General features: G+C 46.5%; 1 protein-coding gene across 2 annotated transcripts; it reads left to right on the forward strand.

Annotated features, from left to right (window-relative positions):
* The first annotated feature begins 890 nt into the window (after positions 1–890).
* On the forward strand, positions 891–12,113 carry EEF1AKMT1 (EEF1A lysine methyltransferase 1). Of its 2 annotated transcripts, none has more exons than XM_048933396.1 (5): positions 891–990; positions 7,014–7,167; positions 7,993–8,075; positions 8,764–9,044; positions 10,520–12,113. In XM_048933396.1, exons 2-5 carry the CDS (start codon positions 7,018–7,020, stop codon positions 10,645–10,647), a joined length of 642 nt encoding a protein of 213 aa, XP_048789353.1. In that variant the 5' UTR covers positions 891–990; positions 7,014–7,017; the 3' UTR covers positions 10,648–12,113. The 2 variants fall into 2 exon arrangements, with proteins under 2 accessions (XP_048789353.1, XP_048789352.1); XM_048933395.1 differs by lacking the exon at positions 891–990 and adding an exon at positions 1,050–3,360.
* Positions 12,114–12,391: the final 278 nt, after the last annotated feature.

Below are 12,391 nucleotides of genomic sequence, written 5' to 3' on the forward strand. Positions count from 1 at the left end.
TAAGAAACAACAAAGCATATACAATAATTATATTGTAGGGTTCACATGACTGGTGTTCCCACACTGGTGGCTGGTTTGCTTTCATGTCCCCAGAGAAGCAGTTCTGAAAGACATAACCAGTTTTCCTTTGCAAAGTGTCATTCCAGCATCTCTGCTTTCCTGCCACCATCACCTATCACAGGTTCAAGCAGCTCCAAGCAGTGCCTTACAGCAAAGCCAAAAGGCTGCTGCCTGCCCGCCCCCAGGCCTGCAGAGCTGTGCGTGATTCTGTGACCCTTTGGAAAGGAGGAGCCATCGGTGGCAGCAGGGCCTGGTGCTCCAGGGAGCCGCACCCATCAGAAGTGGCTGCACAGCCTCCTTTACCCTTCCATTCTTCAATTCTATCAGCCCTCTAAGCACTTTTTTTTCCACCTAAAACAAAGCTGCACGGAATGCAGCACGCAGTCAGGTCCCTGTCCCTCGGTGTTGACGTTCCTCCCCAGCACTGAGGTGGCAGTGCGCTGCCGCAGGGCCGGAGCTGAGCCCTCCAACGCTCAGCACAGCGCTGCGTATCGGAGCGCTCCAGCGGTGCCTCGGAACAGCGGCGCCTCTGGGCACATCCGGCTCTGGAGACGGCCGTGCGGTTTTATGCGGTTCATCTCTAAGCTGTGAATCGCTTAGTCGAGGTGAGGCTGTTTTGGAGCCTCTCGGAGCACCGGAGTTGCGGGAAGAAGGGCTCGAGCGCGCTTGCCGCCCAAGGCAGTCCCTCGGCCGGCTTTAGGCCGCGCTCCCCTCCTTACGGGACAGTCGGCCGCAAAGCAGCACCGGCCCACCGCCCGGGCGGCACGCGGGGCCTCCCCTCAGAAAGGGCGGGAAGGGGCGGGCAGAGCAGCGCCAGGCACCGCCCTCCTCCCGCGGAGCCGGCAGGGGGCGAGCGCCCCTCGGCCCACACGGCCGCGCGCGGCGCTGGGGAGGGGCGGGGCCCGGGTGCGCGGAGGGATCTGTCGGCCGGTGAGTGCGAGCGGGGCGGCGAGTGGTGCGGACGGCGGTGTGCTCGTCCGCCCGCGTGCTCGTCCGCCCGCCTGCCTCTCGTCCGCCATGAGAGCGGGAGGGGCCGGGACCGGGCCGGCGTTCCTCCCGCGGTGCCCGAGGGCCTGTGCGGGCCGGGAGGCGCCGCGAGGCCGTGGGGCGGTGTGGGAGCGGCTGCCGGCGCCCGGCACGTTAATGCGGGGAGAGGAGGGGACGGGCGGTGCAGGACGGAGGTCGTACGTACGGAGCGATCCCCTGCGCTTCTACAGCGCGGCTGTCCCGCCCGGCCGCGCTCTGCAAGCCGTCCGCCCCGCTGCAGCCTCAGCGCGCGGGTGTGGGACGCGGCTCTGCACGGCTTGTTGGTCACAACAACCCCAGGCAACCACACAGGCCTGGGGAGCAGTGGCTGGAAAGCTGCCTGGTGGAAAGGGACCTCGGTGCACTGTTGGCTGAATATGAGCCAGCAGTGTGCCCAGGTGGCCAAGAAGGCCAATGGCATCCTGGCTTGGATCAGGAATGGTGTGGTGAGCAGGACTAGGGAAGTCATCCTGCCCCTGTACTCGGCACTGGTGAGGCCTCACCTCGAGTGCTGTGTTCAGTTTTGGGCACCTCAGTACAGAAAGGACATGGAGGTGCTGGAGCAGGTCCAAAGAAGGGCAGCAAGGCTTGTGAAGGGCTTGGAGAATATGGCCTATGAGGAGAGACTGAAGGAACTGGGGCTGTTCAGGCTGGGGAAATGGAGGCTGAGGGGAAACCTTACTGCTCTCTTCCAGCACCTGAAAGGTGCCTACAGCGAGAGTGGGGCTGGTCTCTTGTCACTGGTGGCAGGTGACAGGATGAGGGGAAATGGCCTCAAGTTGTGCCAGGGTAAGTTTAGGTTGGATATCAGGAAAAACTTCTTTACAGAAAGGGTTGTGAAGCACTGGCATAGGCTGCCCAGGGAGGTGGTTGAGTCACCATCCCTGAATGTGTTTGAAAACCGTTTGAATGTGGTGCTCAGGGACATGATTTAGCAGAGGGCTGTTAGTTAGGGTAGGATGGTCAGGTTGTGGTTGGACTTGGTGATCATTAAGGTGTGTTCTAACCTGAGCTATTCTATGATTCTATGAAAAGCATATCAGCCAGGAAATGTTGGAATTATTAAGGGAAAAAGAGGGAATGCGGCAGAGAGCATAGTGTGGGAGAAGAGAGGAATGAGGGTTGATGAATACAGGGAAGCTCTGCTAAGGGACAGAAGCCAGGGGCTGTGGTGGGAGCAGCCCACACACGGCTGTGGAGTGGTGGGGCTGTATGAGGTGGGGTCACACATCAGTTCCTTCCCATGCGATAAGTGCCTGCATCTAGTGGATCCGGTAGCCGTGTTCACTGCAAGAAGAGGTCGGGTTTCATAACGTGGAACTTGCTGCTGTGGGACATTATAGATCACTTTATGTGTATTTAAGGATACTGGTAAGGGTCTGTTAGAGAACTGCATTCCCAGAATAAATCACTTTAGCCAGAAATGCCCTTCATGGAGAAAGATTATAGACTGGGAGAAGGCAGAGTGGGTCATTGTCACCTCTGCTTACTTGCCTTAGTCTCACTCTTTCCAGGACAGCTGGTTCTGGCTGTCTTCAAGATACTTCAAGAACTGCCAGCATCAACCCTTGTCTGAACTAGTGAAGCTTCTCTTTTGAACCTCTTGTTGTGGATGTTAATGAAAGTTCTCCAGAGATCCCAAAATGGAGCTGTTTTTGGACTGTGAATGCCCCGGGTTCACATCATCTTGTCCCTCCTTCCTTCCCAGTTCCGTTTTGTATGCAGGTTTGTCAGGCCTTCTTTTTTGATGTCCCCCTCCTGGGATCCCCCTCAGTGGCTGTGTGATGCTACCAGGCCCCAAAGCCTTGCAGCTGGTTGACAGACATCCCAGATGTTTGGGGAGTTTTGTTTCACTTTGGGAAGACCCTATGAAACAGATGCACATATGGCCTAGCACCTCTCAGTTTCTTCTGGCTGCACCATGCTAGGAGGATTGTTGTGGTTAAGTTACTTTGGCTGCTGTACTTAATATGCTTTGTCCTGTCAGCCCCTCTTGTGAAATTTGGCATTCTTGTACATTTGGCAGTGCTCAGGTAACTTGTCAGATCCTTGAGCAAAAGCTGAGCTTTCTCTAAATTGCTTTTCAGATTTAAAGATCTGAACACTTCAGAGGAGAGGTCTTTCTGTGTCAGGGTAATTTCTGTTTGGAGCAGGACCGCTGAGAGAAGTCTGCTGCTCTGCGTGCCTGCTTGGCTGCCTGCTGCTGGTGGAGACCTGGGCCTTGGATCCTTGCATTCAGCGGCTGGAACATGAACAGAGCCCCTTGCTTTTCAGGTAGCAAGGCACATGTCCAGCTCTGGAGTAACTTCTGTCCCCTGATGGAGACTTGTTCACCTCCAGCCAACTCTCCTGATGCTGTATCGCTGCCCAGGTTTTCTTGGCACATGTTTCATGTGTCATCAATGACAGGCTCTGTGCCTCAAATGCTAACATGGGTGGCTTGGGAAAAATACTGCTATGTTTTATTCAGTTGCACACTGGCCTTAGTGTTATCTGTGCTATACTAGAACAGTCTTTTCTGAAGTTGCATGTGCACGTTTTATATTTGTGGTAAGAGATTGCAGGAGCTAACAGCATCCTTCCTCCCCTCACAAAGGTAACAACACCAGTTCCCAGTGGCATTAATATTTCTTGGCCTTCCAGTAGTCTTTCCTTCCTCCCTTTAGTTAAGGGACATCTATTGCAATGAGATTACTTCTTCAGGGTACCGTAAAGGGTGAGTACTGGAAACTGGCAGAGCAGTCACGTTTCCCTCTGCTCGTGTGTGCATCATGCAGTATTTCTGCATTACACAGTTGATAGGGAAGCCTGACCTGCAGTCACGAGTCAGGTTGAACTCTCCTCTGGCAGAAAAGTGGTAGTCAGCTGTAGTACAGCCTGGAGGTAAAAGTTCTGGAGGAGCAGCTGCCTGCTTTAAGAGAATTTTTGAGGTAGCTTTGTAAATACATGTCCCACCTTGTGCTGCCTCCTGAACATCCCTCCTGAGTGGTGCTGCGGCTCTGGAAGGATTGACTGCATCTTCTGTAGTTGTGGGGTAAGCAGTGATGCATGGACATGCAGCCTCACCTAGCTGGGTGAGTGCGAGTTCCCAAGCTTCTGCTGTAGGAGCACAGGCACATCTGTGCACAGGAGCTGTGCTGTATTTCACAGAGTGCTGGTTTCCAGATGTCTGTATGTTCCTAACTATGGATGGACCGAATGTACTGGGGCACAGAAAGACTATGAAAGCCCTTAGGAATTTTTGAGTGAGTTAATTTTTCCACAGTGTTCCTTCTGACTTTATTTTGTCCCCACTTCAGGGCTTGGCTGTGTAAAATTAGAGTACTCATACATGAGAGCTGGAAACCAACATTAAATTGTACGGTTGCTCCTTAGCCAAAGCAGTGGAGCCTTCCGTGCTGCTACTTCCACTTGACGTTATTACCTCTTTTTCGTTGTTATTTTTTTAAGAAGAGTTCTCACACACAAGCAGTGCATCCACCCAAACAGCTCAGCAGCCAGCAGGGGCTCAGCTGCGCATGGACAGGGCTCTGCAGGCACCTTCCCCTGTCCTGCAAACTGTAGGCTGTGGGGTGCAGTGTGTGGTGTTGGTGCAATTCTCTCTGCTCATTCAGTGAGTCAAGCTGCCCCTTTAGAGGCCAGCAGCATTCACATAACAGTAAATCAGACGAGACACATTGCTAGCTTTAAACTTCGTATTCCTGTTGATCATGCTTAGAGGCACTGTGGGTTCCTCTGCTTCGTCCCATCCTTCCTCAACTTTCAGGGCTGTTTTCGGACTTCAGGGCAGCAATGTGTGGGACGGCTGTGTTTCAAAGTAGTAGTGCCTCCTGATCACTTGAAGCCAAAGGAATTTACAAGTCTTGTTCTCATAAACTCACTCACTGTAATAGTTCTACAATGCAGTTCTTGCACATAAAAACACCTTCATGCTGATGACCTGAGTCAGTCAGTCACTGCACACAATGTACGTTCATTCGTCCAGGCTGGATGTGGCTCTGGGCAGCCTGGTCTGGTGGCTGGTGACCCTGCACATACAGAGGGGTTGAAACTAAATGATCATTGTGGTCCTTTTCAACCCAGGTCATTCTATGATTCAGAAAAGTGTTTCAAGTTGTGGAAGTGCTCCAAATAGGTGGGCCTCATGATATTTCTGCCATGTGTTCCGAGTTACCTTTCCTTGCAGCCTCACAATTAATTGCTGCTTGGTTCCTGAAGCTTTACTACACAAACCAAAAGGAAGATTGCTAAAAAGGGGCTAAAATAACGTGTAGAAAAAAAATGCCTCTACTTGTATGCCCGCCCTTCCACCAAAACAACGGATCTTAGCTTCTGTCGGGGAGGATTTCATTTCACGTGTATAGATTCAGTCTTTGCAAAGGGCCAGATGGGCTCATTGAGCATAAAATCAAAATTTCAGCATTTGACTTAAGAATTGCAAGTTTGCATCTGTTTCAGCTTCTTAGCATCAGAGCATAGATGCGTGCTTGCTTTAGGCATAACAGCACACCAGATTTCTGCATGTGTGACACACTTAATTAAAGAGAAGGTGAGAGATGAAAAGTAATTTGTAACGTCTGTCCCAACAAAAAATGTCCTTGTACAGGGCCACGATGCATGTTAGCAGTATGTGTTGTCAAGCAGTAGGAACAGAAGGAAGTGCTGTGTCGTTCCCAGGTGGGCTGGCTTCAGCATCCCTCCATCCATCCTGCAGGAGGCAGGCGATGGGCTCTGTGTCGCAGCACCCCGCGTGCTGTGCCCTGTGCCGCCAGAACGGCACAGCAGTTGCTGCAGTGTGGAGGTGAGCTGTGGAGTATTTCAGCAAGCAGTGAGAAACGGAGCTTTAGGAGATGCCCTGAAAGCTCTGCAGGATGCACAGCACGGAGGGCAGAGCAAAGCGAGAAGGCCGTGAGCATTGCAGCCTTCACTGCAGCCAAGGATGGAAGAAATGTGAAGCGTACTTCCCCCTGGAAGTTAGCTGTGGTTCAGGGGGCGCGCGTTGCTGTGGGACCTCTCACATGCCCAAAGGAAGGGGCACATCTGCTTTGAGTTCTGTTGAAGTCATTGAACGTGTATGAGTTCGTGGAATGAGTGCAGAGCAAATTAGTTTCTTAAGAGAATAAATTCGAGTTTCACAGGCCCAATTGATTTCTGCTTGTCACCCTCGCTCCACGAGGTGGCGGTGCCTCTGCTGGGAAGGACGGAAGGCAGCGCTCAGCTCCTGCCCCTGGTGGGCTGAGCGGCACGGCGGTGGCGCCCGGCTGACAAATGTCTGGCAGTGGCTCTACTGGGTGGTTTGTACCTCGTCCTTCTGACATGAGCTCTGTCTGTGTTGGGCACACAAGACAGTCGTGCAGTGTTAGCTCATCAAAGCATCCTCTTGAGCATCTGGTCTGCTGCAGGTTTGTAGCATACAGAGGAGGCTTGTTAAAGTGTGGGAGGTGAAGTCGGGTGATCCTCGAACACTGGTTTATTCATTTGGAGTCAAAACTGTGACTTTACAACGTGGCAAGAAATGATTGGCAGCTATCGTTATGTCTAGGAGGGAAGGGTAAATATTCCAAGGGATTTGCAACATCCATTAAAGCTTTTTTTAGGCAAGCTGATACAAAAGTGGTGTTTGGATGCAGGGTATGCAAAGTGTCATGACAGCATCCCTTTAAAAATACAGACCACTTCTGTGTTGTGCAGAAAGGAAACAGCTCCTATATTCTCTCTGGAGACACGCTCTTTGCATTCTGCCTCTGACTGGTTTAAAGCTGCTAAGCAGAGGAAGCATGCTGTGCCCTGTAAGGCTTTCCTAGTTGGCTGTCGTGGTGTCAGGAATGTTGTTTTTTTTTTTCCTTGGGAAAGCAGGCTGTTATTAAAAGCTTCCACCATTGAAAAGGGTTAATATATATATTTTTTTCCTTCTGGGCAATGTCTAGGAAAATGGATGATGATGATGATGACGTTCCCCAGCTTTCATCCCATACATTGGCTGCCCTCCAGGAGTTCTATTTGGAACAGCAGCAGAGAGAGGGCATGAAGACCTCCCAGGGGTTTAATCAATATTCTGTTGGCTCAATAGAAGAAGACTGGGTAAGAAGCTAACCTGCAGCAAATGAGGCACATTGGTTTCACCAAGCTTTCTTTTGTGGGTAGATAATAAAAAGGCAAACACTTGAGGTGTTCCTAGAGTGGCCAGGCTGTTTGTGGATGTTAACACTGTAGAGTTATTCGCTTTAAAATTAAGTCAAGTCAATTACATGAAGAAAGGGAATAAAGTTCCAGTTCCAAACAGAATCATCTGTTTGTTCACCCTCTGGAGACTGAACTCCAGCCTGGTGTGTGAGGGCAGTGAAGATTGTTCCCTGGGTTTGAAACAACACACTGTAACAAGAGGAATGTGCTTTCCTTCCACATGTATTTCTGCTTGTGTTTAGTTTTTTGGTTGTGTGGGTGGATGCCTTGCTGCATTTTTTTTATCTCACAGACTGACTTTGTCTCTGAGTTTGTTTTTTTTACTCCTCCTGTTTCTGATCTCATTTGCTACTTTTATCCTTCATTTCCTTCTACATTGTTGTTTTTCAAGTTATGTTTTTTTTTTTTCCTTTTCCATTGAAGTAACTCAATTTAAGCACATGTTTATTTTGCACTTCTGCATATTGGGTTTGAACTAACCCTGCCAATGATTGGTTCTCCTGGCTACCATAGGTAAGTGCTTTAGAAAACACACAGTGCAAGCTGCCTGCTGTCTGTCCTTGGGTTTCAGAAGTAAAAAGCTTCTCTAGAAAATGTCACCTTTGTAGTTTGTGAACCAAGAAGTTGCAATGGATGTGGGTTTTCTTCAAATAGGGCTCTCAACCCAGTTGTTCACAATCAGGAGATATGACGTTGCTTATAATTGTGTGTTATTTTTCTCAGCAACTGAGCCAGTTTTGGTACAGTGATGAGACTGCATCGTGCCTGGCTAATGAAGCGATTGTGGCAGCAGGAAAAGGTGGCAGGTAGGACTTAATAGCTACCTTATGGGTTTAATGTGTCTTTTCTGTAATTGTTCCATTTATGCAGGGCGAGCATGCAGTGTAATTCATTACTTTTTGTACCTCATCTTTCTTTGCAGGAGGTTGCAGAAATGCCTTGCCATTACTTAATCAGTAGTTCTTACTGAACTTGTTCTGAATTGCAGTGAATGTTGTAGGCTCTGCTGGACAGAATCATGGAATCCATAGAGTTGGAAGGGACCTTTAAAGGCCATCTGATCCAACCCCTGCCATGAACAGGGACACCTACAGCTCCATCAGGAGCTCAGAGCCCCATCCACCCTGACCTTGAATGTCTCCAGGACTGCAGCATCCACCACCTCTCTGGGCAACCTGTGCCAGTAACAAAAGTTTACTATGGATCTTTTTTTCTTTTTTTTTTTCCCCTAAAAAATTCAGTGAGCTCCAGAGCACATTAATGACTTCTAATTCTTTTTTCTATTTTCATACATTTCTGCAGAACAGATGGAAAAACTTTTCCCTCTTAGTTCCGCAAGGATTTTCATTTGAAAACGAGTTTTCAAATTACCTGGGGCAAATGTTTAAGATGTTTTCCCACAGCAGCTCTGAGAACTTATGGCATTGTCCTTATTGTAGTTATTTTTGTTGCCTTTTGAACTCAGCATTTTAATATTTTACGTGTCTTTTTCAGGATAGCCTGTGTCAGTGCACCCAGTGTGTACCAGAAGCTGAAAGAACAGGATGGCACAGATTTTTCCGTGTGTATCCTGGAGTATGACAGAAGGTTTTCTGTGTATGGAGAAGAATTTATCTTCTATGATTACAACAACCCTTTGAACTTACCTGAACATCTCCTGCCGCACAGCTTTGACATTGTGGTAGCAGATCCACCCTATCTGTCCGAGGAGTGTCTTCAAAAAACTGCAGAGACCATCAAGTACTTAACAAAAGGAAAGATTCTGCTTTGCACAGGTACAATTAATAAAAATACGTAGATGGCCAGTAAGCTGCTCTTCTTCTGTCTCAAAAGGCAGACGTATTCAAGTGAGAAGAATCCCAACTCGGTAATACTCATCCATAGGTAATTCTGGGGAGAATTTATGTCCAGAAGAGGGTACGCTTGTACTGCTTTAGTTCTGCATTTACTTTTCATTGAGGGTATGTGTGTTGTTATGGTTAAAATCTGTACCCTTTTCTTACTGCGTTATGAGTTTTACTGAATTACTGAAGAACTGTTGAGATCACCCTGCAAAGTTCCAAAACATTTTTCTCTTGTGAAGGAGACATTCTCTAAAACTGTAATGACTGAAATTCTGGCTGTGTCAAACAGAGGTGCGACTTACTGTAGAATTTCTGGTTTCCTAAGCATGTCTGTAGCTGCAAATTTTCAGCTGCTGAATTTAGCAAGATCTAAGGTAAACTAAATAGAAAGACAAGTAGGTTAGAGTGGCCTTTGCCTGGTGAAGTGGGATGGTTTCAGCTGAGTCTTCAAAAGAAAAACAAGAAAAAGACAACTTTTTTCTTTTTCTTTTCCATATCAGCTGCTCCTCACTGGTCAATATAGCAATTGCAGTGTGAACGAGCACTGGAAAATTCTGCCATCAGTTCAAATAATTGGTTCTTAGGCATCGAAATGCAGCAGGAGGAATTAAAAATTGGTGATTACAGCAGTGAAGCTGGAAGACTCACTGAGTGCATTTGCAGGCCTTGTTTGTGAAGATGCACTCCATAGTTTTAAGAAGCCACGAGCATCTGCCTCGGCTGCGGTGGTTCTTAAAGCTGTAGCCTTACAATAAGACATCTGAAGACATTCAAGAAACTTTTGCAAAACAAAATCCAAAGGACAAAAACCCTCTGTATGTACAATTCTGGGCAGTCAACCAAGTAGGCAAAACAGAGAAAAATGAAAATAACATGTGGACATAGAAAGTCTACTTCTTTGTTTAACTGTAAAAGACAGTCATGCATAAAAGTAGTTCTGAGATAATTTTTTTTCCTAAAATGGATAAGTGGGCCTTCAGTTTACACAATTTGACAAGGAAACGATTTCTCAGCGTGGAGCCATAAATATCACACTGTGGTTTATTTAAATAAAATAGTATGTGTAATCTGTTTGCATTTCCCATGCTCCCCACCATGAAATTTCTCTGCCACGTAGCAGTAAGATGGAGTTTACGTTTCTCTTTTCTGTGAAAGGGGCACTGATCTTACCCCTCTACCTATTTTCAAGAAACTTTGAGGATGTTCTTCCATTCTTTCATGCTTAAATTGCACAAAACTTCAATTGTTGAAGGGACAGTTAACAAAGTGACAGTGCAGCTGCTTTAAGTCTGTTCCCTAAAGAAAAAGGAGGCAGGCAATTGGGAGCTATAAAAAGCTAATAAAAAGTCCAAACATTCTGATATGGTTACTGTTGTCTCACCAAGCACCCGTTGTTTCTGGTGCAGGTGCAATCATGGAGGAACAGGCAGCAAAGCATCTTGGTGTGAAGATATGCAAGTTTATTCCAAAACACTCTCGGAATCTGGCTAATGAATTTCGATGTTATGTGAATTATTCTTCTGGACTGGACTGATTCTTGGGAGAAGATCTGGAACTTTCTCAGAAGATCTGGAACTTTTTCAATCAAGTTACTTTGTATTTTTTCTCAGTGACTCACAATGCTGAAACATTCCACTCCAAGCAGCATTTTCTGGGCTAGAAGTAATCAACACAGGATGATGGTGTTTCTCTTTTAGATGTGTAAGCATTTGCAAGTGTTGTTTACCTTACTTGTTAGGTAAGTGGGGACACAAACAGTGCAGGTTCTGCATAATGGAAACTTCTTCGTTAGAGTTCCATTCCAACCAGTAGTTTTTACCATTGGAGTACTTTTCTGTGACCTTGCTGAAGTGATTTTAGCTGGTTGGCCTCTAATGCCACGTAGGTGCTTGCCTGACAGACATCAGATCTGTCAGCTGTGTCAGCCTGCTGACTTGGTAGCTAGCGGATGATTGAAAGAGCGTGAATGTTGGTCTCCCCTTTCAGAGCTGTTTGTTCCAAACATGATGTGTTCAGATTCATTATCCAGCAAGCTGATGTTTTTCTAAAGAATAACTGAAGGGAAAACGCATCTCCTTCTGGGTAGGTCTCTCCAGTTGCTTTTTAGAATAATCAAAGATTTGCCAACTAAGATAAGACCTACTATCTATTATTGTCACCAGAGTGGCTTCAAAAAAAAATAAATGCAGAGGTTGTTTCACCTTTTATAAAGGTTTTTCAAAAATCCAGGCTTTGTTTTTGTAGAAGATGAGATCTATTTTGTCAGCAGTTGTCACCATGTAAACTTGCATACGTGTGTCGTGCTTGAAAAAAGTCGTGTTAAACATCTCTTTGCAGCAGTGCAGTGCATTTATTTTGCAATACAGAATAAACATGAGCAACAAAAACTGATTAACTTGAAAAACAAACAAGAAATACCCAACTAGACTTTTGTATTCACTAGCTAAGCTTATCTCTAAATGTTGGTATAAACCTCACGTCTCCTTGAGAAAATCACAATAAGGATTCACCCCCTAGACAGAGCTTCACTTTCGTTAAGAATGCTGTATGTAAGTCAGGTAAAATCAGCTTAAAATACAAAATAATTAATAAAAATGCCACACATCAGCCAGTTGTCTAAATCAGTGCTTCAGACCGTGTCCATGGATTCTCTTTGAATTGCTCCTATTGCTGGCTAGGGAATACTGCTTGTGTAGTGACCTGACTCGCACATGGGCAGCAGATCTTGAATCGCCGTGGATCTGATTAAATGCAGTGCCTACATTTTCAGCAATTTCAATATTGATAAGCTAAAGATAATTTACAGATATATCAAGTTTGTAGTTCCAAGAACAGGTCTTTTTTTCTGAATACCAATTTTCTTCTTGGTCTTCTGTTCCACAGACTGAAGTGTTAGGAGTACAACAGAAATTGTTGGATCTTAAAAGGCCGACGAGGTATAACGTTTGTAATGAACTCCTACTGTTTCTAACAGGCAAATATTAAATTTTATATAAAAGAGTTTGGCTGTATTTCAAGCAATTTCTGTCAAAATAGGTGCTGCATTAAAAAAACTTTGGCAGAGATGGGATTGTTGATAGTAGGACCCTTTTAGAGCCAGTTTTCTTTAACCTCCTGGCTACACTACTGATGTGTTTTTGGGTGAAAGCTGGTTCATGAATTCCAAGGCACTCCAAAGTTTTTAACATCTGTAAATATACCAAACAAAATATACGTACTTATCTTTGTATAGCATATTAGATATTGGATTTGTGTAGAAGGCTAACAGAATTGTTGCA

The sequence above is a fragment of the Lagopus muta genome, chromosome 1, assembly GCF_023343835.1.
Source record: "Lagopus muta isolate bLagMut1 chromosome 1, bLagMut1 primary, whole genome shotgun sequence".
Lineage (NCBI taxonomy): Eukaryota > Metazoa > Chordata > Aves > Galliformes > Phasianidae > Lagopus > Lagopus muta.

Excerpts from the sequence above, each read along its gene's own strand:
- EEF1AKMT1 (XM_048933396.1), top strand. The coding sequence starts at position 7,018 with ATGGATGATGATGATGATGACGTTCCCCAGCTTTCATCCCATACATTG. Across the intron at positions 7,168-7,992 it reads GCTCAATAGAAGAAGACTGG|CAACTGAGCCAGTTTTGGTA; the intron begins GTAAGAAGCTAA and ends TATTTTTCTCAG. Across the intron at positions 8,076-8,763 it reads GCAGCAGGAAAAGGTGGCAG|GATAGCCTGTGTCAGTGCAC; the intron begins GTAGGACTTAAT and ends TGTCTTTTTCAG.